At 38.8% G+C, this 26,563-nt stretch overlaps 2 protein-coding genes across 3 annotated transcripts; both read left to right on the top strand.

Moving 5' to 3' along the window:
* Positions 1-1,720: 1,720 nt before the first annotated feature.
* bgnb (biglycan b) lies at positions 1,721-16,580 on the top strand. Its single transcript, XM_033969825.2, has 8 exons — positions 1,721-1,980; positions 8,373-8,635; positions 12,920-13,032; positions 14,267-14,480; positions 14,591-14,701; positions 14,778-14,871; positions 15,403-15,541; positions 15,623-16,580. Exons 2-8 carry the CDS (start codon positions 8,386-8,388, stop codon positions 15,818-15,820), a joined length of 1,119 nt encoding a protein of 372 aa, XP_033825716.1. The 5' UTR covers positions 1,721-1,980; positions 8,373-8,385; the 3' UTR covers positions 15,821-16,580.
* A 282-nt stretch (positions 16,581-16,862) lies between these two features.
* On the top strand, positions 16,863-25,231 carry b4galt3 (UDP-Gal:betaGlcNAc beta 1,4- galactosyltransferase, polypeptide 3). Of its 2 annotated transcripts, none has more exons than XM_033970017.2 (8): positions 16,863-17,155; positions 17,606-17,680; positions 17,990-18,487; positions 19,360-19,595; positions 20,889-21,079; positions 21,604-21,726; positions 22,324-22,428; positions 22,655-25,231. In XM_033970017.2, the coding sequence occupies exons 3-8, from the start codon at positions 18,205-18,207 to the stop codon at positions 22,965-22,967; spliced, it is 1,251 nt and encodes a 416-aa protein (XP_033825908.1). In that variant the 5' UTR covers positions 16,863-17,155; positions 17,606-17,680; positions 17,990-18,204; the 3' UTR covers positions 22,968-25,231. The 2 variants fall into 2 exon arrangements, with proteins under 2 accessions (XP_033825908.1, XP_055079031.1); XM_055223056.1 differs by having other exon boundaries at positions 16,863-17,134; positions 22,655-24,490.
* Positions 25,232-26,563: the final 1,332 nt, after the last annotated feature.

The following is a 26,563-nucleotide window of genomic DNA, read 5'->3' as shown; positions in this document are numbered from 1 at the left end:
TAGATGTCAAATATAACTGTGATTTATGTATGCAGCGAGTTGTATTTATTTATTAGTTATATTAAGCTTCAAACTTCACATTTCAGGCAAAAAGCTATTCTCAGCATTGTCCCTAATTTCCACGTCACCAGAAATAAAATCCTTCACTTTTTATAGACAGATTAAAGGTACACCTACGCAAGTGTTAACACGTGGGTGCACTAATCTCAAAGGTGCTTGCACTCGTGGTTCAACACCCACGGGACAAAATAAGTTTAATTTGGATGCCAAACCCTACAGCTACAGACAGACATTATAATCAAGGCGACCACAGTAAGGCACAGACGGGTAGAGGCAGAGGAATAACGAGTGAAAGAAAAATGTAACATAAAGCTGGTGAGAGGAAGCAGAGAAAGTTATAATGTTATCAGTAAAGCCCTTATCCAAATGCGGCCCCTTGCCAACAAGCCTGCAGGGGACCACTGTCTGCATGCCTTCACTGCCACTGTGGATACGGCAAATACACTCTCTGGCCACAATATTAGGTACACCCATTCTTCTAAATGCAAACAAGCTAATCCAATGATCAAGTCACACGTCAGACTTTAGGCAAGAAACAAGCTGAAAGGTTGAAACCTACAGAACTAAGTTAAAAATTGTCATATCTTATTTTATCTCTTTTATTTGTACATTTTGGAAATAAAATCAAAGCATAAACAAATAAAATGTGAATTCAAAATGTTAAGCAGCATTGTACTTTTATAGCGTTGGGCTGTCACCTACATGATTCTATGGAAAAATAGCCATACGTCAAAACTCAATGGAAATAGATGTGTTTCATGCTATGCTGGGAATAGTATAGTCAAAGGAACAACATTTCCACAGATACAAGAAAGTATAGGCTTTCCTCCAGACCAAGTAAGAGTCAGGTTTGTGGTAAGGACGCATGTTTTTCTACATTTGCAGTGCAATAAAAACATAAATTTATCCAAATGTGCAATCATCAAATAGTAGAGTATAAACAATATATACTTGCAGAATATTGGCATGGATGTCTCTTGATGTATGATCTTTTTCTGCTAAGGCTGGGCTCAGCCACAGAGCTCCCTCTGCCAAGCTCCCAGCTTCTCTTCAGGCGCTGGCAGAAGGCACAGGAAATCAGGGAGTCAGTAAGGAACACTTCATCCTGCCAACAACCGAAATTATAAAGAAAACTGTGAGGGGACACACTCTAAAGCGCTAGTGATGTCACAGCAAACAAATGTGATGTGGATTTTAATCTCTCAATGCTCAATAGTGTGGAAACATGATAAACTGGGCCTGGATTAACAGAAACTGTTGTGAAAAACTAAGCCTTGAAATTGATTTTGATGTAATAATTAGATAAAAGAGTGATAAAAACTGTGTCCTAAACAAAATATCAATATTATGGCTTTTAAGAAGGCCTATTTTTATTAGACATAACTGCAGCCTACAAAGTTCAATAGCCTATAGTCTGTGGCCCTGTATTTAGCTGGGAAGTAGAGAAATAACCATGACAAAGGCTAGTATAGGCTACTAATATGGTGTTTATAGAGGGTGGCTGCTAATTTGAAAAATTGCTAATCACACGTTCTAAGATGTTTTTTTTTCCTTTTTTCTACCAGCTCAGTAGGTTCACACTAGGCTGTAGAAACCTCTCCCATCGCACTCCTGCCCTCCTCCTCTGCTCTGCTCCATCCAAAAAGGGGAGAAAGGGAGAAAAGAAGGCAGGCTTGTTCACTTTCTGGGCACGACCCCGCAGCACAGTCACTTCCTCGGATTGGACCAACAACACAGGCAGACGCACGGGGAGCCAGAGTTTAGCTGCGCGGGCGAGTGGCGCACTGTCCACGGAGGAGGAGGAGGTTAAAGACCCCAGGAGACGCGCGGCGGCTGTCCCTCAATGTGATTTACGCACGCTCCGAGACACTCCTATGCCCAAAGGGACTATTGTCTGGATTTCGTAATCGATATTAAAAGGTAAGAACTAGTTTAATTTGCACTGACAGGCCAAATACATATTAACCTTTAACCTGTGCCAAATTGAATTGACCTAGATATAAAGCAGTATCAAGAAAAGCTCATGATTGGACAAAAACTAGATTCTAAAACACTTCCCCCAAATATAGAGTGACCAAAAGTGGAGAAAAAAGGTTATACTATTTTCCTTTCAGTTAGTTAAGCATGGAAATGTTTTTTTTTCTTCTGTGCATGTTTTTTCAGCTTTTAATCTGAATAATCAAAACCTCACTGTGATGCTGATGTGATACGCGTGTCAATTTTGAACTCTGCCACTAGATGTCGCTATTTCCAGCAAAGGAATGTGGCACCAAACCACAACAAAGTCAGAATCGACAGCATCTGCAAGTCATAAATTAATTCAGTTTGTTGTCACTGCTAAAACATGAGGTTTTGCGTTCTAGGAGAGATTTATGGTGTCTCTAAATATCATAGCATACCTCCTTTTACAGTAAAAATGATACCCTATACTATTTGGTAAGTGTGTGTATTTAAAGTCATAGCTTCTCTTTTACTTTTCAGATTGGCAAGTGTTTAAATAACTGTGGCTTTACTAGATCTATGTTTTTGAGTCACATGTAGCTACACTATGTTGGCCACTGCGTTTTCACTGTAGTATTATTTTTTACAGCATTAGACTGGGTCACCACAAGGATTCCCATATCTGGTTGAATCCAACAAGAGGGGCATCTGGGATCATCAGCTAATTATGATCAGTGTCTAATATACCTTCCAATTAATTCATGGGTTTCAGCTTCCTGCCTTTTATAACATTTTGAGAACTGTTTTTCTATTCGAAGGATATATTATTATTTTGTTTTATATTAATTCCTATGTCAATGACCCTAAGTTTTTATCGCTCTGAAACTCTAAAACAAAACAAAAAAACAAAACAAAAAAAACAACCAAATTGTTAGAAATTATGAACAGCAGGTAGAATCCCTGGCTTACCTAGAATTAAACCAGGTCTTAACTGTGCCAGAGGACTGAGTTACTGTTTATTCTTTGTGGAGAAGTCAGGACCATACCATTTTCTCTTGCCAGTACCTTGTAATACTTCAGTGTTTCAGTTTAGCGGTCTGAATTGACCCTGTACTTGTCTTTGTGCTTGTCATTGTTACTTAAAATGTGCAGAATCTTTCATTTTGGTTTTCAACAAGTTGCCTTTGTTTACAGACAGTTATTGTAGCCCACTCAGTCCTAGCGCATACTTAGGGCCACATCCAGGACTTCTCTGGCCACAGCTTGGGTCCTGAAGGTCACATGTCCCCGCTGACTGGACTTCTGTTGTTATTTCTCAGTCTTCTTCCCCTCCATGCTCTGGTTAGTCCCTTCGCCTGTGCAGAACTGAGCAGCTCCAGACCACATCCAAGCTCGTCGGCAACAGTGAAGCTGCCAAACTGTTCCTTTTTTTAGGGCACACGCACTCACCAAATTACAGCCACAGGGCCGGCTTACTCCACCCAGGAGCTACTGCTGCTGGATCTGTCTCTCATCTGTAGACCTGTCTGAGGGTGTGGGGCTTAATATGCATGGAATAATTGGTAATGGGTTTAAACAATGACTAATCGTTAAAGAAGAGATCATTAAAATTATTAAAACCAAATGTTAACCCCAATATTCTTCATGCATTCAATGGCTGTAAGTTGAAACAGGTTCCTTGTTATTAATGGGATACTTTGGAGTAATATATGCAGTAGTAATAGTACCAGAAATTCACAAAATCTTATCAGTGGGTTTATGGTGTGTAGTTGCTTCAGGGAGGACATCTGATATAATTAAAAAAAATTCTCATTATCACCTGTACGTACCACACATTTTCAGTCATTACTCCCTCTCAGCTTTATTTCTTTTTAATGACAGGTAAACCATAACAGGTCACATAAAAAACACGCTTAGTCAGCACTTCCTCATGTGATTTTAATTTGCGTTGACGTGGCCACTGCCAATCCATCGTCGAGCGGGCAGCTGCTACTTATGGTAAACCCTAGGAGCATACTTCGCTTCCATAAAAAAACTATAGAAAGAACAAAACAAAATTGTATGTTTATGCCCACTTTGTACAGCCATCGCCAAAATACCAAAGGTTTTATGAGTCGGAATGAACTGCTAACGCTTGTCATCTTCATCCATTAGACATTTTTTAATCTGCCACTGGCACACTGAATGCCATATTAAACTTAAAAAAGAACCTGCTCTAAATAAACACCATAACAGGGAATACAAATATGTGACAGTCCATGGTGGTAATTATTGCTTCTGTCTTGACTGTGGTTTTTGGAAGAACAAACCTATGCATTGTCTCTATGATTATACTGTGCATTGCGGTAAACATATAGCTTACATACATTTGTTCAGGTCTGCTCTGTTGGCTGTGGGAACTGTGCTGGTGTCAAAGTAATTGTGGAGGACAGTGGTGCTGACACTTGATGGAGAGCTCATATAGAAACGTTAAGCTAATGACAGCCTGTGTGGGAAACTCAAACAATCAGACCAGAGTGGCTTCCAGATGGTGCTTTTCGGCCAATCTATGCATCCAGGCTATAAACCCAGACCGATGCATCTACTGTAATCTCTTATTAGTCCAATTATTTCTACAATTATACACCTTACTGTGTTTGAAATCATTTGAATAATTATACAAGACTGATTGCGTTGTGTAATAGCTGCTAAACATTTACCCCAAAGAAGCAGCTGTGATGAACCATTTTCTTCAGTACAAGCATGTGCAGTTAATAGTACAGAGTAGTTAGTCAGTGTTTAAACTGTACTTGTCATTTTTGTGGTCAACTTCTTTTATTTAAGCCAGATGCCCTCCCTGACATTCTCATTCAGACTTGAAAAATGGGACACAGAGTACTTTGACTTGTGACTTATGAGTTGCAGAATGTTGACCTTTTGTTGTCTATTAAGGGCAAACAAAGTCACAGAACCTTTCAACAATCCTTTGCCTCAATTTATTTCAGGACAATACAAACCCGGGCAACCACTATTGTCTATTGCAGTGGTTCTCAAACTGTGGTGTGGGTACCAGTGTGGGTACACAAACTCCCCCTGGTGGTATAAACATTCCTATGCAGTTCTTGTGTTTGTGTAGATCTCGTTTAGTCCTAGTTACGACCTGTTATAGTCCAGTTATAGACTTGGTTTAGATGTGGTAACACTTGGAAAGCCAAATATTTTCTTAGGTGTTGCGTGATGTGACAAGTTTGAGAACCGCTGGTCTATTGTTATACAGAAGCAAAGTGGTTAGCATGGTTGCTTTTCCTTAAGGGTTTGAATCAAAACTGTTCCAGCTTATGTAAAGAGGATGGGCATCTGTCTGTGTAGTTTAATGTGTACTCATATTGAACAGTTGCTATCTGCACCAAACTGTAGGTGTGTACTAGATGTTGTATATTGTCCCTGTGTCACGTGTGAGATGCTGCTGTATACACTGTTCCTGGCTCTGTCCCATCAGTGCATTCCTCAAACCAACTCATGGCGAGTCCTGATTTTTCTTTGCAGCAAAATGGTATAATTTGCAGCTATTTTTATTGCAAAGAACAGACTGAAAGGACTATTTTCTATACTCTCTGACCAGATCCACTATAAAACTAAAGGCTCAAAGCAAAATTATTCTATTCAGTGTAGATGGAACATTTTGTAACTTTGGGTCAATTAGACAATAACCTCTTTCAAATACATAAATAATTACAGTTTTTTAAGGATGTATTATTTTTGTTAGTGGTGAGACTCACTCAAATATACATTTTTATGTCTTTTATTCTGTAAATGTTTTTCATACAGAAGTAAAGTGTGTGCTTATATGTAGAAAAACATTTTAATACATGGGAATTAGTAAAAGTGGCAGTAGTGGTATCAGAATAACTTTTAGATATTTTCAAAATTTCTAGTCTAAAACAATGGAAAAAAGTATAACGAACATATAAGCACCCTCAGTGGTCTTTGATTTTATGCAGTATCTGACACATCTAGCTTCAAACTGAGAAACCACCCACTAATATTGCCTCTTTTGTGCAAAAATCATCCAGCGTTTTGCTCCTCTGTGGATTAGGCACAGATTAGGGATTGAATAATCACAGCTGGGCCTGAGATAATCAGGTTTTAGGTCACTCTATAGTAAAGTGCTGGCTTTCCCCATTCATTGTATTAGCCTGAGGTCAAAGTTCACAGTGTAAAGGATGAATTGGCCTGGCAATAATTTGTTTTTTCTAGGAAATGGTTTTGAGGTTACACAGAGGGAAGTTCAAGATAAATCACATATGCAGAACTACAGTTACAGCGTGCTACTGTGTCTCTGACCCCAATTAGCTGAGTACACCAATGACATCATGGAGTTTTACGACATGCTTAGTCACACCAATATATTTGGAGTTGCACTTGCACACTATGAATGAATGGTGGTATTGTGTGCATGGAGACTGGCAGCAGAAATAAGGTTGTTCCACTGCTAAACTGATGCTTCTTCTTTACTTCTTGATGGGCTGCCCAGAGGAGACTCCTGGGAAAGCACAGCAGTAGTCACTTAATACTTTTACTTAAATACTTTCCAGATTTTGCTTTGGGATGTATACATTTTCTCTTAATTCGTTTATTTTTATTTGTTTATAGTATATTGATTAGATTACAGATCTGCATAACACAATTTATAAATGGCTAAAAATATTTTGGAAGTATGTGGTAATTATATTTGAGGCCAGCCAAAATATTAGTAGTAATACACGTAAATAATTGTAATATAAATCCACCCAAAAGCGATCTCAATTCAGTATAGTCTTTGAGGAAACTCTATTAGAAAAGCAAAATGAGAGGAAGAGAAGTGCTTTCTATAAATGTTCACTCTACGGAAGTCTATATTTTTTTAGTACTACTAACACTATTTTGGTACTTTTTAAGAAGCAGCGTATTTTGGGACGTCAACAATTTCAAAGGTGTGAAAGTAAGGAGCCCAGATGGTGACAGTTAGTCCTGATGGTTTTAATGACACTGACTTCACTTTGCGCCAAGTCCGGCTCAGTCTCCATTTCCTCACACACGTGTCACTTAAGGATACAGTCTGAGGTGTGGTGCAAACAGTAGACCTTTATATTTATACATGTCCAGACCATTTCATCATGGACTAAGTGATGCCCACATTTATTCATCACTTTTCATTACTGTAAATACTGGAGCTTTCTCTATTGCCTGGGTAATCTGAGTGGGTTCTCAGAAAAGCTTTGGTCTTTGGTCGTTATTGCCACCTGCACTAAGTGTTACCCTGTCATCAGCAGCTTCAATTAGATACAGTGGACACTACAGACTAAACCAAGTGGGATAATGCTAAGCAAGTCACGTAGCAACTCTAGTAACAGTCCACCATTATTATGCTTTGGCAACACATCAGTGCAACCAAAGTTTATCCTGTTCTAGTCATAATGAAAACTGAACATCAAGTCCTAGAGTCCAAAAGGTCAGTACTTCACAAGCCTCCACAAATTAAGAATGATTTCAGGAAGTACATCTGATGAAAAACTAAGCCAGCCTGAATTAGAAAATTACAAGAATATTTTTTCACTATGAACCCATTGTATTTTTGTGGTCTATACATAGTCTTAGTCATACATACATACATACATACATACATACATACATACATACATACATACATACATACATACATAGGTGACATTCTTAACACATTGTACTCTATGTGTTGAGTTGAGTATTGGTCATCATTGTCATAGCTCAAGATATGTGACGATTGTGAAGACTATTTTTTATACCTTTTATGAATATTTGTTGCTTAAAGGGGGTATTTTACTTCTATGGTCTATTAACTGCTGACACATAAAATAAGTAGATCACTATGTTACGTTTAATTGTTGCTGTATGTTTTATAAGTTGCACTTTCATTTTTGACACTCGAGTCAAAAGTCACTCCCCCTTCAGAGCACTATTACATTACAATTGATGTACATCCCGTTAATGAATCTACTGCACATCACATCAGGTTTGTAAAGCTATAGCGTATTGTTTTTGTAACGTGCATTTGTATATTTATATATTTATGGAGAATTGTCATGTGGTGACGTAGGCCTGATGGGGGAGCAAGGTACAAGTCTTACAGCTAACCATAAGAAGGGTTTGGAGGACCTGGGAGAGATTGCTAAAATACTCCAAGATGCATGGATGACATATAAAACCACTTCAAGCATTTTGATGAGGAAAACTCCAAAAAGTAGATTCTGCATAATACCCCCACTTTAATTTTATATGCATTGATCTAAAGCTTTAAGACCCTCTTGCCACACACTAAATTGTAAATTGAACATAAACTATACCTTATTTCTTCTGTTTTGTGTCTGTTTCAGGTTCTTGTTGAAGATGTCTCCCCACTGCCCCCTTCTCCTGCTCCTTTCCATCTCTCTCCTACCCCATCTGTTGCCCGCACTCCCTTTTGAGCAGAGAGCATTCTGGGACTTTGCACTGGACAGTTTTGACAGCAGCGACATCACGATGATGATGAGAGACGAAGAGGAAGGCTCTGCGACAGACGAGCTCCCCTTTCCCGGTCCCTCCATGTGTCCTTTCGGTTGCCACTGTCGCCTGAGGGTGGTCCAGTGCTCAGACCTGGGTCAGTCATGTCTGTGTCTTGTGTTAGTTTTACACACAAAGTCAAACTAATATTTCTCTTCAAACAGTGCCAATATTTGCATAACTTCATATCCAAGAGATTAACTCTGGTGTTTTCTCAAAGGGAGGGTAGCTTTATTGGAAGAACAGTGGTATATTTCGACAAAGACAATAATCTCTGAGGGATTTTCTGTTCCTGAGATTAAATGGGAAAAAAGCAAGAAACACTAGCAAAACAGTTGCCAAAATGTCTCATGGCATAGGAAGAAGTCACAAAAATACATTGAAAGAATGAGATAACTGAAAGAGATCGTAGAATGGTCATGAAGATAAGAACAAAGTTAAAATGACCCTTTCTCTTTAGCTGAGGTTGTTAATATGGTATAGCATCTTATTTTGCATCTTTACGCCATATTCAAAGGCGAATGAAATACTGTGCAAATTCCCATCAGAAAGACTATAATTTCTAGATTTCCTCTTGTTTTATTCAAGAGTATATATAAAGCCATATTATACAAGCTCTTGACTAATACTGCCTGTGTTTGCACATAATGGTTTTGTTGAATCACCATTTTACCATCTCCATATACTTACTGTCTCTTTGGTCTCTGCAATGGGGTAAATGTGGAAGCGTATAATTTGCCGACATGTGAAGTGCTTATTTGGAACACATGTATTTTGGTGGTGGCGTCTGTCTCCTCTCTCTGCGTGCATCCCCACATGATATGGGGGCATTTGTGCTCAGGGGCGCTGGGTTTAAAGTAAGTGATACTTTTCTCAGTTCGGTGGTTAACAGTTGTGAGATTTGTGGTAGATATGGCTGAAGTGAAACGGAGATTGCGGTTTGGGGTTTTAAGCGAACTCAGGCAAAGGGAGCATTTGGAAATAAAGGGACTGCTATACCAGATAGTAGAGGACAATTTTTACTTCTACCACTAGAGACCCAGCAATGAGATTTTCTTCTTTATTGAAATAGTTTAAATAGAAAGATTGTTAGAAAAGGCACATTGGGTTTTTACTATTATACCGTGCGGGGCTGTGCCTTTGCCCTCAAACTCCCTGATCTCGCTAAAAACTCATCTTTTTATAACTGCCTTTGACCTTTTCTGATGTTACTTATGCGTCTTGTTGAAAAGTGCTTTGTAAAACTTGTAATTATAGCAATTTATATACTTTTTTATTCATCAAACCTATCAATAACTATTTATATAACTACAACATTTTTACTATTAATATTATTCTTAGTATCAAGCATAGCATATAGTGTATTTTGGATTTAGCATAGCATGTGCTGTACTTTGAACATATGAATGTATTAATTCTTACATTTACTTCACAGAATCTTTCCTACCTTAAATCTCGGCCTGCACGAGACTATAAAGATGAGTTTCATAGGGTCTGTCTTTGTGTGGTGACAATGAGGGTGTGTCTGCTGCAGCCTAAGTCGTATATTTAAACATAACTCCACAGATGGACAGGAGACCAGCACTAAAGTGTGGTTAGTGGTGCTGTGGATCCCAGTGGGACAGCTGGCACTCTCACACTCTTCCGGACAGCCCATGTTGCATCATAGTGCTGGTCCGGTCTGAGGTTGGTCCTGGGCTGAGCCTGTCTGTACCAGCTCACCACATCTGATACAGGCTTCCACGTGGCCCTGTGATGTGGCAGTGGAGCCAGATCGTCAGATTTAATGGACTGTCTAATAAAATTTAACTACATGCAATACTAACATTATCAGGTGTATAACTAGAACCTACTCTTTTTAGAGGCACTGGTGCGTACAGAATAAAAAGGTCAGCAGGATTACTCACTGATGCAACGGCTAAAAAAAACAAACGATACCACCTATAAAAGTTAAAACATTCCTACAGCCCCAATTCCACTGAAGTTGGGACACTGTGTAAAACTTAAAAAAAAAAAAAATAGAGAATACAATGATTTGCAATTCCTTTCCAACCAATACTGAACTGAATAAACTACGAAGACATGATATTTAATGTTCAAACTGATAAACTATTGTTTTATGCAAATATTCACTCATTTTCAATTTGATGCATGCAACACATTCCAATAAAGTTGGGACAGGGGCAACAAAAGAATTGGAAAGTTGAGGAATGCTTAAAATACACCTGTTTGGAACATTCCACAGGTGAACAGGTTAATTGGAAACAGGTGAATGTCATGGTTGGGTATAAAAGGAGCATCCCCGAAGGGCTCAGTCATTCACAAGCAAGGATGGGCTGAGGTTTACCACTTTGTGAACAACTGCGTGAGCAAATACTCCTACAGTCTAAGAACAATGTTTCTCAATATACAGTTGCAAGGAATTTAGGGATTTCATTATCTACAATCCATAATATCATCAAATGATTCAGAGAATCTGGAGAAATCTTCACGTAAATGGCAAGGCCGAAAACCAACATTGAATGCCCGTGACCTTTGATCCCTCAGGTGGTACTGTATTAAAAACAGACATGGATGTGTAAAGGATATTACCACATGGGCTCAGGAACACTTCAGGAAACCATTGTCAGTTAACACAGTTCGTCGCTGCATCTCCAAGTGCAAGTTAAAACTGTACCATGCAAAGTGAAAAACATATATCAATAACACCCAAAAATGTTGCTGCCTTTTCTGGGCCTGAGCTCATCTGAGATGGACTGACGCAAAGTGGAAAAGTATGCTGTGGTCTGTCGAGTTCACATTTCAAATTGTTTTTGGAAATCATGAACGTCGTGTCCTGCGGGCCAAAGAGGAAAAGGACCATCCGGATTGTTATCAGTGCAAAGCTCAAAAGCAGCATCTGTGATGGTCTGGGGTGTGTTAGTGCCCATGGGTAACTTGCACATTTGTGAAGGCACCATTAATGCTGAAAGGTACATACAGGCTTTGGAGCAACATATGCTGACATCCAAGCTTCGTAGTAACAGAGTGCAGGTATTAGACTGGCCTGTCTGCAGGCCAGACCTGTCTCCCATTGAAAATGTGTGCCACATTATGAACAACGGAGACCCTGGACTGCTGAGCAACTGAATCTGTACATTCAGCAAGAATGGGAAAGGATTCCTCCTGCAAAGCTTCAACAATTAGTGTCCTCAGTTCCCAAACGCTTATTCATTGTTGTTAAAAGAAAAGGTGATGTAACACAGTGGTGAAATTTTACACTGCATCCCAACTTCATTGGAATTGGAGTTGTAATAAAATATAGCAAACATGTGGTGTAATCTTAATGTAATAATGGAGTGAAGTGATAGTTCTTAATTTTACAGTGATTGGTATGGTATGGTATGGTATGCTTTTATTTGAAACAGGGACAGTGCACAACATTACATTGACCTTAAAAAAAAAGGAGAGATGTTTGGTGCCAGGTTATAGCATAGATGCTAATTTCCACCTGTAGTCCCTGGACAGGCTGATGTTTAGTAAATAAGTTTGGTGTAGATGGATGAGAAACCTGTACATCTATGATACATACATCAAATACAGCACATCTCACATTCAAATACGACATTTCTAAAAACATTCAGCTCACACACACACTTCCATACCAAATTATTCACACACAAACATTCAATTTCAAATGTGCAAATACTCTTTCTTTCACACACATTCACTAATGAGTGCAAATTTGCTTTGATATTAGCCATTCCTTTGTCACCTGTGCAAACTTTTGAAAACTTGTGCATGTTATAATCTCATTTGGCAAACTATTCCACTGACTCACAGCAACGATCGAGAAAGCCGATTTAGCAAAAGAAGTCCTACGTTTTGTACGATACTTGAATCACAACCAACATGTTTACAGGTACATTTTGGCAAATTTCTGATGAACTGCATTAACATTGTCATTAAAAATTGTATAAAAATGTATAAACTAAACACAGTTATAATTATCAAACAAAATATTCTTTTTCATTATTCACTGAGACATTTTATTTCTTTAAGTGTCTTTAATAATAGAGGAAAGAAAACCAGCTGTCTCCTTCTGTAGCAGTGGCTAATGGTTATGTAACACCAGGCTCATAGTAATACAGTATTTTGTCCGGTGTGTGACCTCCAGCGCCGTGTGCAGGTCCACTTGTGAAAAAGAATAATATACACAGGAGCTCTACCTAGTCATTTTGACAAAGTAAGTGAGTGGTTTAAACCTCTGTCACAGCCAGTATTTATTTTTCCAAGTCTACATGTGCCTAACACGCGTTAACACTGTGGTTAAGGGAGGAGGTTCACCAAAACCCCGCTGATGCGTTTAAATGTTTCCTATTTGTGTTTTCCTTGTCTTTAGGGCTGACTGAAGTTCCCAAGAATATTCCCCCAGACACCAAGTTCCTGGATCTGCAGAACAACCGAATCAGAGAGCTTAAAGAGGACGACTTCAAAGGCCTCACACATTTATATGTAAGACATACGCCCAGTCTGTCTGTGGATTCAGCACGATATGCGCTCTTGCACTCCATAGATAGATCGTTTTATGTGCAAAACTCTGGACTTTGGAAATAAATATAATTCTGATGAAAGATTGTGATTAAATTTATGTTTTACTAGTCATAACTGTTGACATTTTAACTGTTGACATTTTAACATTTTAACTTAGACTGAATAGTTTCTTGTTTGCAGAGGAAATTATGTAACTTACATAAATGTTGTCTTTGCAATATGCTAATTTCAACCATCCAAATTTTCATTTCATTGCGATAATAAATCTTATAGCCATATTTTGTGGTGGCATAATATCAATGGGTGTACTCTACAGTACAGCAACTAGCTTTTTGTTTCTCAAACAGCTTTTTTAACAATTAAACATTTTATTGCTTACAGTTGCGAGTTTGAGGTGTTAGAAGCTCGCACATCACATTATAATGCCAGTTCTATTAGAGCTGTTTACTTCAGCCTGTCACCCACACAGTCCTGCAGTCAAACCCAATGACAGACAGACTCTGTTTTATTTCAGTGGCAAAGTAGAGAACACAAAGGTTCATGTGTTCAGTTTTGTCTGGAAAAGATCTCCACTTTCCTGCTGTGATTTTTTTTTTATTTACCTAAAGTCACATTTACTTTTTCATTTCAGTTTAATGACAAAAAGAACATTAGTATTCTTACCAGTGTTATCATTTAACATTGTTTTGCATTGTTTTTTATGTGATACAAGTAAAAAAAAAAAAGTAGTTAATGGTAACTTTTTTATGGCTTAGCATTTACTCATTCACAGATGGGTTTTTCTTTTGATCAAAATACCTTGAAAATATGCATTCTTACTGTGAGAAAGTTGCCTCCCCACAGATCTGACCTGTAACCTGTCTCCATGGAGATAGAGAGGTCTAATACCACATTGTTGGACATTTCAGGCAATGCAATGACATCTCCATTGAGACAAGCCCACCACCAGAAAAATTATATAGTGCACAGTCTGTTATTCTAGATAATGTTTAGGTATGTATAGAGACATATAAGTCAAAGTAATTATTTTCTGAGAATAAAACATCACATTTGTCAGCTGAGGACCCTGAGGAGTGAAGTTCAAATGAGGCTAAACAATAGTGCAATTTGAATCATAAAAAAAAAAATAGTGTGGTGAAGGTGTATGATCTTAAACAACACAGATCACTAATGACTGAATATATTCTTTTTTCAGGGTTTGTCCCTCAGGAATAATCAGATTTCCAAAGTGCACCCGAGGACATTTGTGCCATTGAAACACATGCAAAAGCTGTACTTCTCCAAGAATCAGCTCACCACCATCCCCAACAACTTGCCCAAATCTCTGGTCGAGCTCAGAATCCATGAGAACCGCATCAAGAGAGTGGCAGCTGGAGCCTTCTCAGGACTCACCAATATGAACTGCATAGGTCAGAGTCTGAATCACAGTCTATTTATGACTTTATACTGAAGCCACTGCACTGGGTAAATTAGAGGGACCGCTAAAGACGCATAGCACACATGTTCATTTATCTTTCAGAGATGGGAGCCAATCCAATTCACAACAGTGGATTTGAGCCGGGAGCCTTCAAGGGACTAAAACTCAACTATCTGCGTATATCAGAGGCCAAATTGACAGGAGTACCAAAAGGTAAAACATATATAGCAGAATGATGTAAAATACCAGACTATATAATTTAATTTTAAATGAAATTGTATGTGCTCAGATCTTCCAGACAGTCTCAATGAACTTCACTTGGACCATAACCAGATTCAGGCCGTGGAGCTGGAGGATCTCAAACGCTACAAAAACCTCTACAGGTACAGGCCACATTTGTTACTAAGGCAACTGCTTGTGAACTTCTCTTAGGAACATGACTGACAACAGATTTGATTTATATAACGCTTTCTAGACACTCAAACCGTATTATGGGATGGAGACCCCCTTCTGTAGACATAACTGCTTCATGCAAAGGCCCCTCCAGCTCAAACATGCCATATCTCATTTACAGATTAAAACAACAGTGCCACACACACAGGGGGAAGTGGGTTTACTGTCTGGCCTGAGGACACAAGGGCAGAAGGCACGGGGGTAGCAAGGTTCAATACCAACATTGTGTTTAGTGGGAAGATGACCTCCAAAGTTTCAGCCATTTAGATTAAATCAAATACCAACCACATGAAAGACCCATGACCAGAGGTAAAACGTATCATTATGGAAAAGACACCACAGTAAGGAGCAAAATATTTGCCAGGAGGCAAAGTAGGGAAAAGGATGACCATAACAAAGGCAATTGTTGGGATGTGAAGCATATATTCAAACTGAGGACACGCATGCGATTGCATTTCCAGGCTAGGACTGGGCTATAACCACATCAGGAACATAGAGAACGGCAGTCTGTCTTATCTGACTATGCTTCGAGAACTGCACCTGGACAACAACCGCCTGAGCAGAGTGCCCAGAGGTCTCCCAGACATGAAATACTTACAGGTGCCTATACTAATAATCACTGTCTATGTTTTATTGTACATTTCAGATACTGATTATTGTGAATGTTTCATTTACCTGCAGGTGGTGTATCTTCACTCTAATCACATCGCCCAGGTGGGAATAGATGACTTCTGTCCCAGAGGATTCGGGATGAAGAGGACTTTCTATAATGGAATCAGTTTGTTTGGAAATCCAGTCAATTATTGGGAGGTTCAACCTGCTGCTTTCCGTTGCGTCAGTGACCGACTTGCTATTCAGTTTGGCAACTACAAAAAGTGAAGAGTAGGAAGGATGAGGAAATATTTTTATCATTAGACCTAGTTTTTATTTTGTTTATTGAGTGAATAAACAAGAACTTGAAATGAATGGAAACAGAGCTTACAATACTTCAGAATTCTCATATTATGTTTTAGTAACTGCCTATCTTTGAATGTTTTATTGCTATAAAAAGTCACACTTTTCATTTGGTCATTTTATCATATTTTGCTTTTCTAGATATTGTACAAGTATAACTGATTATGTTGCATATTTCTTAAGGTGCTCTGTAGATTTTTGTGCTGATATGTAACATATTATTTACATATTTGTTTTCAGCCCTGTACTGTGAGGTCATAGTTTTTTGTGACATATACAAGTAATACCACAAAGTGTTTGAGATCACAGGCAAAAAGCACACCTAAATGTTTTTGTTTGGTCTTTGTGGGTTGGTGGGTGGTGTTAGGTATGTAACATATAGACTTTTAGACTTAAGATGTCTAAATACTGTATGGTTCCTTTGACCATCAATGCTTCACAATTACTTCACATTGAAAGCATTTCACTTTCCTATTTAACAAGTAATAGTGTTTCTGCATTGTTTTGCACAGTCCTGCCCCTATGCTTCACCTGCTTTGGTGTTAGGACACCATGAGTCCTTTGAGTCAGCTCTTAAAAAGCTACTGCTGCAGCATGTGAATAAATGCTTTTTAAGCAATGTTAGCTGCTTTGCCACAGCATGGATGTTGATGTACTGATTTGGATGTGGGAAATAAAAGATTTATAAAAAAAAAATAAAAATACATATAATGATCATCATTGTTGTTATTATCATGATCATAATCATATTTTTAAACCTATTTTTGCAGTAGTCACGTTTAGCCCTTTTTTGTTGAGAGAAGTATGCGTCGGTGTGTCCTATCAGGCTGGACCATGCCTGTCACTGAATGTCCTACTGTAGATAATAGACAGAGGAAGCTGACTAGATAATGCGGCTTTGTCTTCTCTTTTTCTCCGTTTTCAAATGTGGCGCTCTGTGCGTCATGTGCCACCTGACTCTCTCTCCCTCACTCTCTCCAGCAAATATGTTTCGACGTAGCGGCGGTAGAGACGCACAAACCACTTGCACTGTTTGTGTTGATGTTGAGGACGGGTATGCCCAATGCTCTTGTGCGTAAAGGCGTACAAACGTAGAAAAAACGGGATATTGCGCGCCTAGTGCATTCTGTGGAGGCAGAAGAAGGTGGTGCATAGAGGACGAACACGTTATCGACTGGTGCATCGCATCTTTGTGGCAGAGGCCTATCGACTGAGTGCGGAAGCCGGGGGCTGGATTTGGTATGTCGCAGGGACGCACTGGTGAGTGGCTTGTGCCCGGAGCATTCGCAGATTAACCTGTTAACATTTGGCGCGTTGTAAAGACAAACCACGGAGTTGCATTTGTACATGTGCAATAGCCCATGATATATGACTCGTGTGTGGTGATGTTATTTATTCAGAATAATTTCCCAGGCCTGACAGCTTTGATAAGCTAATCATGTAAATGGATAGATGTCACGGTGGCGCTGTTTCAGCGCTTTTGGTGGTCCATATCTGAACATCTCGCTTAGGTCAATTTAGACTGCACACTTAATGCACACAAAGGTCCTTTCCCTTAATTGAAATGTGTTAAACTGATAACTAAGGGGCGTGGCTAAAGATGAAGACTTCTAAATAAAGAAACAGTTAAACATTTGTTCCAGCTGCCTGTCATTCTCAAGTCTATTTTGGCTGGAGCAGACACACTGAGTGTTTTCTTTCTCTCTGTAGCCTGTGCAATGAAAGCAGGAAGAGGAGAGAGGAGAGCACCCTTTATGACCCAGGACTGGTGTTAAGCCAAACCAGGTAAAATAAAACCCTGTCAATAACAGTACAAAATCAATGATTGAAGGGTCAATTTATGACCCTTATCTTTGAAGCTGATACGTGGGAAAAATAAAATTGACATTGAACAGTGAACACTATAACAAAGTTCATGTTATTATACTACTATTACATCTGTTGTGTTTTTTTCCTTGTGGTATGTAATTTCAACATGTATTATTTTGATAGATTTCTTTATACATACTTGTAATTATGATCAAACTGAAACTATATTCCCCCATCTTCTCTTGCATCATAACATCTTTTATCTTAATATTTTCCCTTCCCCAGTATCATAAAGTGATGGCATTGCGACCTCAGCCTGTCTACAGTGCCCACAGATCACTACAGATGGACAGGCTGCACACCTGAGTTCCAGCCGTGCCCCAGCTCCTGTCCCTCTGCCTCCCCCTACACCCCTCCTCCTCATCCTCCTCCTCACCCTCTCTCCTTCTGCCTGTCCCTCTGGTTCACCCTGTGTACCCCAACAACTGTATCTTTGGACTATGGCGTGTTGTGGTCGCTCCCTGGACTCTCCTTGCACACTGGCACTGCTGATTGGTTTCCAGTTTGCCTTTGTGCTATATTTTTCTCTTGGTGGATTCAAAGGATTAGTTTCAGTGCTGGTTCATACCATAGAGCCAGAGTTTGACTACTCAAGACCCCATGACGTCTACACCAACTTAAGTCATTTGGGAGTACCGCCTCCACCGCCCCGCAATGTCGGCACAGGACCACCTCCAACAGGACCTCCACTCAAAGACTGCCAGATACCTTCACCTTTGTTAGGCAAGTGACAGAAAGAGGAGTTTTGAAAATAGAGAATACAATTTATCCTATATCACAAGTAATTAGCAGATAATTTAGTTAATTTAACCTGTATACTTTCACTAGCATTTACAGACTTTTGTTGTCCTATCACTACCATCGTTTTGGTTTTTACTTCTTTCAAACCCCAAATTAATTGGAGTATATTTTCTGATACTTGTCCCAATGTTTTGGACTCAAATTATGTTGGTAGTTGTAGGCAATCAGTTCTATGCATTCGATAACATTTGAATACCTTAACTTTATTGATCTCACACTTGGGAAATTCCCTTGTCATGACAGTTCTTACAATAAAGTGCAGAATTAGATGCAACTATAAAAAATAATAAAAGATGAAGTTTAAATCTTTCAACTGGACAAATCGTTGTAGGAGTGAAGACGTTTCGCTGCTCATCCAAACCGCTCTTTCAGTTCTGGTCATTTTTCTGGTGGACACTGCCTTATTTATCTGAAGGGAGGGGCTAACTACACTGAAACTGTAAACAGCTATTGTCTCCAGTTTCAGCCTTAATCAGAATCAGAAGACTTTTATTGCCATCGTCAGTGAATACACTATGGTGATAAAGTACATAAAAACGACCCTTTTCTAGGTCCTTCAGATAGATATAAGGCAGTGCCCACCAGCAATCTAACCAGAACTGAAGAAGCGGTTTGGATGAGCAGTGAAACGGTTTCACTCCTACAACATTTTGACCAACTGACAGATTTAAAGTTCATCTTTTACTAAGGATTACACAGATGACAATCAAAAGTGTGCATGTACTCGAAACAAAGATGCAATCAAGATATTTAGAATTAATAAAAATAACATAACACTTCTGTCTTTGCACCAGTTGGTCCAGTGTCAGTGCGCCTGTCCTCCCCACTGTCCATGGAGGAGATCAGGCAGAGGAACCCACTGGTGCAGCCCGGGGGCCGGTACAGACCTCCAGACTGTGAGCCACGGCACCACACGGCGATAGTGGTACCCTACAGAAACAGACAAACTCATCTGAGGGCGCTGCTTTACCACCTGCATCCCTTTCTACAGAGGCAGCAGATTCACTACAGCATTTATATAGTCCAGCAGGTGAGAGCGCATTTCAAAATGTTCTGTATTTGTTCTAAAATAGTACAATATAGTTTGAGTTTTCTTACAAATGATAATTTCCCTTCTGTTTTACCTAACTCTATTAGAGCTACACAACTTATCACAATCTGATAGAAATCACAATTTGAGTTGGTCAAATCGCACAACCTGCAGTTTATAGGTAATAGAAAGTCCTCTGCAAACAACGTATCCTGTCTGTTTATTGAAAAATTTTATTGGGATTCTTGTATCAGCGTTACAGTTCTTATTTTAGTCTTCTCTCAAATGTTACTGTTAGTGCACTCTGAACAGAACCTTACTTTTTAAAGATATATATCGCAAATCTAATCACATTACTTGCAAGATGTCTGTGTAATCCCTCAGTTCTCCAGATAACAGTAAAAGAAAAATTCACTTCTGACCAAAAAGTTTTTTGAGTTAAGACGTTTGGCTGCTCATCCAAGCCACTTCTTCAGTTCTGGTCAGGTTACGGGTGGACACTGCCTTATATCTATATGAAGGGTGGAGCTAACACTGAAACTAAAACACCTGTTTGTTTACAGTTTCTGTTTGTTGGCTATTTCTATTAAACTACACTAAGTGTGATCTGTGCCTGAGTCATATTTTGCATAATCATTCAGACCCCTAATGGGTGCTCTCACACCTATTAGCAAACTGGCTAATACTATTGTTTCTCTAGTTTTGATTTAGGTTTGAGGATGGAGTTATAAATAGGAGATAAATGATATCTAAAGTCATTCCTCTTCAGAAATGGATTTTCTTTCCTAACAAAAATTGGATTGGATGAGGAGCGAAACGTCTTCAGTTGTCCACTTGTCCAGCTGACAGAGTTGAATTTGTCTTTTACTATATATTTAAACATATTCTTCATTGAGATAGAAGATTAGATGCTTCTGAGGAGTTAGGGCCTTTTTACATATAGGACGGGTAAATGGGTGAATTTGGATTTCCCATATAGGATGTGAGTACAAAAAAATGTCTGGGCGTGTCTTGGTGATCCCTGAGTCATCTGGGTGTATCCCACCACATGGCCAATGCAACTGAGTCACGCTCAAGCCTACTTGATCCCTAAAAGCATTTGTAGGGGAAATTTAATTAAAATAAAATTAAGCATGACAATAGTTTCCAATAAACTAAATCTGATGCCTTGGCTGTGGTGGAAAAGTTATTTTTATATATTCTTATTGTCACAAAGTAGGTGCAGATGCCAAAATAATTTATTCATAGAGAATTAAAAAAGTGCATATATATATTTTTTGTTCTTTGCTTCAGTGGGGAAACAGTACCTTTAATCGAGCTAAACTTCTAAATGTTGGTGTCCGAGAGGCGCTCAGAGATGAGGACTGGAGCTGTATTTTTCTGCACGACGTGGATCTACTTCCAGAAAATGACCACAACACCTACACCTGCCACAAACAATTCCCTACACATCTCTCTGTGGCTATGGACAAGTTCAGATACAGGTACAAGCACTACATTCACTTTTATTTTAAGTAAGTCCTTAAAAGGTCCTACAAATCTGGGTTTTGTGAGCTTTAAACCATGTTATAATGTTGTTACCTCATCAAAAACATACCTGGAGTTATGAGTAACCCTTTATTATTTGTCCGTCCACATCTCCAAAGCTCAAAATGCTCTGTTCCACTTGGTGATGCCATGCAGTGGTAGTTTTCAAATTAACAGATACCTTTTACCTTTAGATCAGTAGAGATAGGAAATTCCAGGACTGAAATTATCCAAATAATTCTAGTAAAAGTGTATGGAGTTCCAAAACACAGCGGAGCACTTCCTATATTACCACATGACATCACAAGGTGGAGTATTTTCTGTTTGCGATAATAAGTCAGCCTAAATATGCAGGAATTTGTGTGAATGAAACAAAACAAAACTACAAGTGTGTTTTTGATGAAGAAACATCATAACATAGATCAGAAAATAGTGTAATATAGATCCTTAGATTGTAATATTGTGAATTTGATCCTTCCAGGCTTCCATACCCGCAGTATTTTGGAGGGGTTTCTGCTGTGACTCCAGACCAGTACATGAAAATGAATGGCTTTCCAAACCAGTACTGGGGATGGGGCGGGGAGGATGATGATATCGCTGCCAGGTTGGAATATTGTAATTACTAATCCTAATCTTAAATATGTGAGTTTTGCACATCACTGCTGTATGTCCATTTCATCTGTCTGTTTTCATTTGTTCTGTACCACATCTTTGTTCCATTTTAGTTTTTTTTGCTTTTAAGTGACATAATTTTCCATCTTACTGTCCTTTCATTGCTGTGGCTTTGCTGTGTTTCTCTTGGGAGTGGGCTCAGTAAGTATTGGACTTTTGGTTTAACACCAGATTTCGGCTGGGCTTGGTCCCTTGCTTTTTTCTTTTAACTGTGGTCTCCTCTGTCCATTGTACAGTACAGCTGCTAACACATTGTTCAGAAAAGTAACTTGCACTTGTCTCAGCTGTCAGTAGAAACAAGATATTTTATGATATACCAATAACTTGTGATTGGCCTACTCTATTAAAGAAGAAGAGGCACAGGGACCTGGGGACCACAGTGCTTTTACCCTCTGTAGTCTAATATTGTGTGTAAGATAATGTTTCAATCCCATGTGTTAACTGTACATACTGTTAATAGTATATATTAGTGATTTTATTTAGAAATGAACTTAAGCATCTTGGCTTGACTCTCTTTTCTGTCTGGCAGAGTTCGACTGTCTGGTATGAAGATTGTGCGCCCTCCAGTGGCCATTGGTCATTACAAAATGATCAAACACAAAGGAGACAGAGGAAATGAACAGAATCCACGAAGGTATTCAAATGCAGATTCAATGAAAAAGGGAAAAATACACTGTAATAAAAAATCCAAAGGGGCTTATCAACCCTACAACACAGCATTGAAACTGACCATAGATATATGTGACAATGATAATACTGTAATGATAATCCATCAAATTTTTCACTTTTATAAATAATCTCAGCACAAACATAAACATAAAAACACAGATAACCAATACCATGTTTTTCCTCCTATCTAGATTTGATCTGCTAAAGAGGACCAGGCTGAACTGGCGCTCCGATGGCCTTAACTCTCTCACATACGAACTCCTGTCTAAAGAGCTGGAGCCCCTTTACACCAACCTCACCGTCAACATCGGAGACGACCCCCACCTGCCTCATGGAAAAGTCCCAAATCCTGCCAAAGTACCAGTCTCACAAGCCAGCAACAAGGACAGACCAAAACAGGACCCAGAACCAGAGAACCACAGAACTGCTGCAGCTAATACAACTGTCAGCGTGAAAACAGAACAAACTAATGTAAATGGGACCACGCAGAAGAAGGCCCATTAGACCCTAGAGGAGAAATATCCACTTACGGCTGCATTAAGACAGAAACTGAATGATTAACTCAGTCATATCCAAGTAATCATTCCCAATGTAATAACCAACACATCAATAGATGCTGCTTTCAGATGAAATCAATCAGGCATAACAGTGTGACCATGGGCAGCTGAAGTAATTACCACTCTCCTTTTGGAATCTGCTACTGGGTGGGTATATGTATAAGAAAGCATGATGCATTAGAAGCAAGATATGGGGGATATATATGATGACTGGGTCTAAGTATCTCCAAAACTGCAGCTTCATTGGGCCGTTGCAGTGGTCAGGAATGAATTGGTTATATTACGTATTGGGCCTCATGTGAGATAAGTGATCATTGGCACTAGTAATAGACACGTGGTCATGATGTTATGCTCGATCAGTGTATACAAGCTGTAGGTGACCCACGCATATTCACTGACACTCCAGGCTACTGTTGTCCACTCATTTGTGGGCGAGCGTATCTGTGCCTTCTCTCTTTTCTGTGCATTTTATAGACCAATAGAGATGCTTTTAGATGTGATCTGGGGCTTTTTGAACTGTTTTTCTCTGGCTCATTGATCCCAGATCTTTATGGAGGACTGCCGTTTTATAACTGTGTGCATCGCTTATAATCCTAGAGTTTATATTTATATAGAGACTTTTTATCATTTGTTTAATATTCTGTTTAACTTATTACAGTCTGGTGCCTCTTTTAGTTTCTAGACAATCAAAGTAAATTTGTTTCATACGACATACAAGGAAATACAGTCATGGCCAGATCTCCATTATAGTGGCATGATAGTTGTCGTCTAGTCCAACTGTATTCTCAATACTCAGAGACTTACAAAACAATATAGGTGACTTTATACATTTACTTTGGTGTTGGTGTGAAACAAGCCAGCAAATGATAAATGTGGCAACACATTCAGTTTGAATGATAAAGAAGCACTGTGTTTTTTTGTTTGTTTATTTTAGGGCTGGCGACTTGCAGGAAAGATGCTTACTTGAGCCTAGTGCACTGACTACTACTTAGTATATTATGATCAGCCCTTCTGCTGTCATTATCTTCCAATACTCACCATGATTAAGTTTGTAAAATAGACAACTGTTTTAGTACCATGACAGCTCATGGCTCATATGAATGTATTCAACACATAATATAATTATCAGAGGTGGAGAGTTACAAGACACATTTACTCCAGTATTCTTCTTGATAAAAAGAAAAGTTTTCAGTACCTTTGATTTTTACAGTATCACTAACCTCCCCCTGGGAAAAGGTCAGGCCTGCCATTCATTTGGTAACAGGTTAGTTAGTACACACAAATTTATTTCAAGCAAGAACTCCAGTATTTTACCTCTACTTGAATAGTACTTGACTAGTATTTTTGAAGAAACATGGGGCTATTTTATTTGGCTACTTCTACCTCTGATAATTATAAAAAAAAAATTTGTTTTATCATTGTGCCTCTCAAGTGTAGGCCACAGTCTTCAGCCGTCACCTTGCTACTGATCATTTATTTATGTTGATTAAATTAATCAACATAAATAAATTAATTAATTGAGTTTAAACTATCATTTGTGTTTGTTAAAATTGTTGTGGTGAAACAGCACCCTCTAGAGGTGCAGTCTTATGCAGCGCGAGCGTTTGATCAAAACTGCAGTGCTGTGACATGAATGTTGATGATGAGAATTGGCCATTCACAGTTTTCAGCCAATCCGATCTTTGCTTTGTGATTTGCATAGTGTCACATGACTGCGTTTGTGAGCTTAAAGGTACAGAATTGCATTTTCACTGGTTACCGGAACCAAAAACATGTAGACTGTTTTATGAATGAATATAGTTTTATATGAAGAGTAAGATTATTAATACAGAGAGATATGATAATAGTGATAATCCATTGCTGATAAAATGTACTTTGTTAGCTTTATATTACTCACAGGAAATATTTAGTTGCATATCAATAAATATAGTACATTTATCATATTGCCTGCTTTAAAGGATGTTATGTGAACACAGCCAATAACCCGTTAACCGTGTACCAGATTGTTCTATATTTATGCATAGATTACTGTGTAAAAGGTCTGTGTTCATTTCTCACAGATTAGGTATTCTAAAGGCAAAGTGCTGGATTATGTGTTGAATGCATGTGGTAGTGTTTGTGTGACAAGTCATGTTCAAATTAGAAGACTTCGGGAAAATGGGACATGACAGTATTCATAGGAAATGAATAAAAGTTATTATTTATCACATATGGACATGCCTATAGCCTATTCCTGATAAACATGTTTATTTGTGATGTACATAATCTGGGGTTTGTATACATACATACGCTCTTACAACACTTACTGGAATAAGAGCAGAAACAGATCAGATCTCTCTATGCGTATAACCGATTAACTTTATATCATCACATATGCTCTGCAGGCGGACCAAAAGAGCAGGATTACAAAGTCAGTACACATGACATCACACTTATAGCGTATAAAACCTACATGTTGCATAATGTAATGTAAAACTAAACAAAACGTGTATGATGAGAAATGACAAATGTGATTTAATGTCCAATACAAATACAATACTTTTTCAGTTTGATGTAATTGTGCCTTGTGCAGACTTGTACAGACAGAGCTATGTGAAAACACTTGGCTTGTACACAGGTAATGGGCAGAAAACATTTTCATAGTATTTCATATCAAATCCTGTTTTTCCTATTTTCGCCCTGCATAGAGGGTGTTTCCGCACTGCTACCCCACTAATTGAAAAACATGCACAGCAGGCTCATCCTGCAGCTATGGGTACTCTAGCTGAGATAGCTTAAAGGGAGAGTATGAAGCCTGCACTCTTATTGGTTTAAAAAGCACTCACAACTGAACCTGCGGGTTTACTCATATCTGGGAACACAGACAGATTATATTTATGAAGTTTGAATTTAAAATTCTACATAGCATCCCTTTATGATGTAGAGAAAAGTTCTCTTTGGTTGCTCCTTACAAGTAATTCCAGTAGCATTTACAGAATACATTGGACAATGTACATTTGCACAATAGCACCTGTGTTGTATGTTATGTACCAATGGTTTACCAGTGTTGAGCAGTATGTAAGGAAGGCCACATCTGTCTTTCTTGGATCGGTGTGAGTGTGTTATAACCATGACAGCAGTGACAGTCCAGTTTGCACTTCCTCTGCACTGGGCTGACACACAGGACTGACACAGTGGCCTCCTGAGGAGACACGAGGCTGAGACGAGCTGTAGTCACCTCCTGTTACTGTTTGGACGCAGAGACAACGCTGACCTCCTCCAACACGCTGCTGCCATTCACACAACCAACCCAAACTGTTACTGCAGATACAACACCACAGCAGCTTGAGTCTTGGAAGTCTTGCTACATTTCAGCACATTTGAAATAGTAATTTATGATTATTATGATCCGCTATACACTTTATGTACCGGTCAGTTATCAAGAGAATGTCACAATAGAGAAGAGAATGTCATGATAATTAATATTTCGACTTATCATTGAATATTTGATAGATGGAATAATCATTTTGTCATGGTACTTTTACTTTGTATTAGAGGAAACTT

This window comes from Periophthalmus magnuspinnatus, chromosome 7 (genome assembly GCF_009829125.3).
Source record: "Periophthalmus magnuspinnatus isolate fPerMag1 chromosome 7, fPerMag1.2.pri, whole genome shotgun sequence".
NCBI lineage: Eukaryota > Metazoa > Chordata > Actinopteri > Gobiiformes > Gobiidae > Periophthalmus > Periophthalmus magnuspinnatus.
Note: the sequence above shows the minus strand (reverse complement) of the source record. Positions and strands in the feature narration are given on the sequence as shown.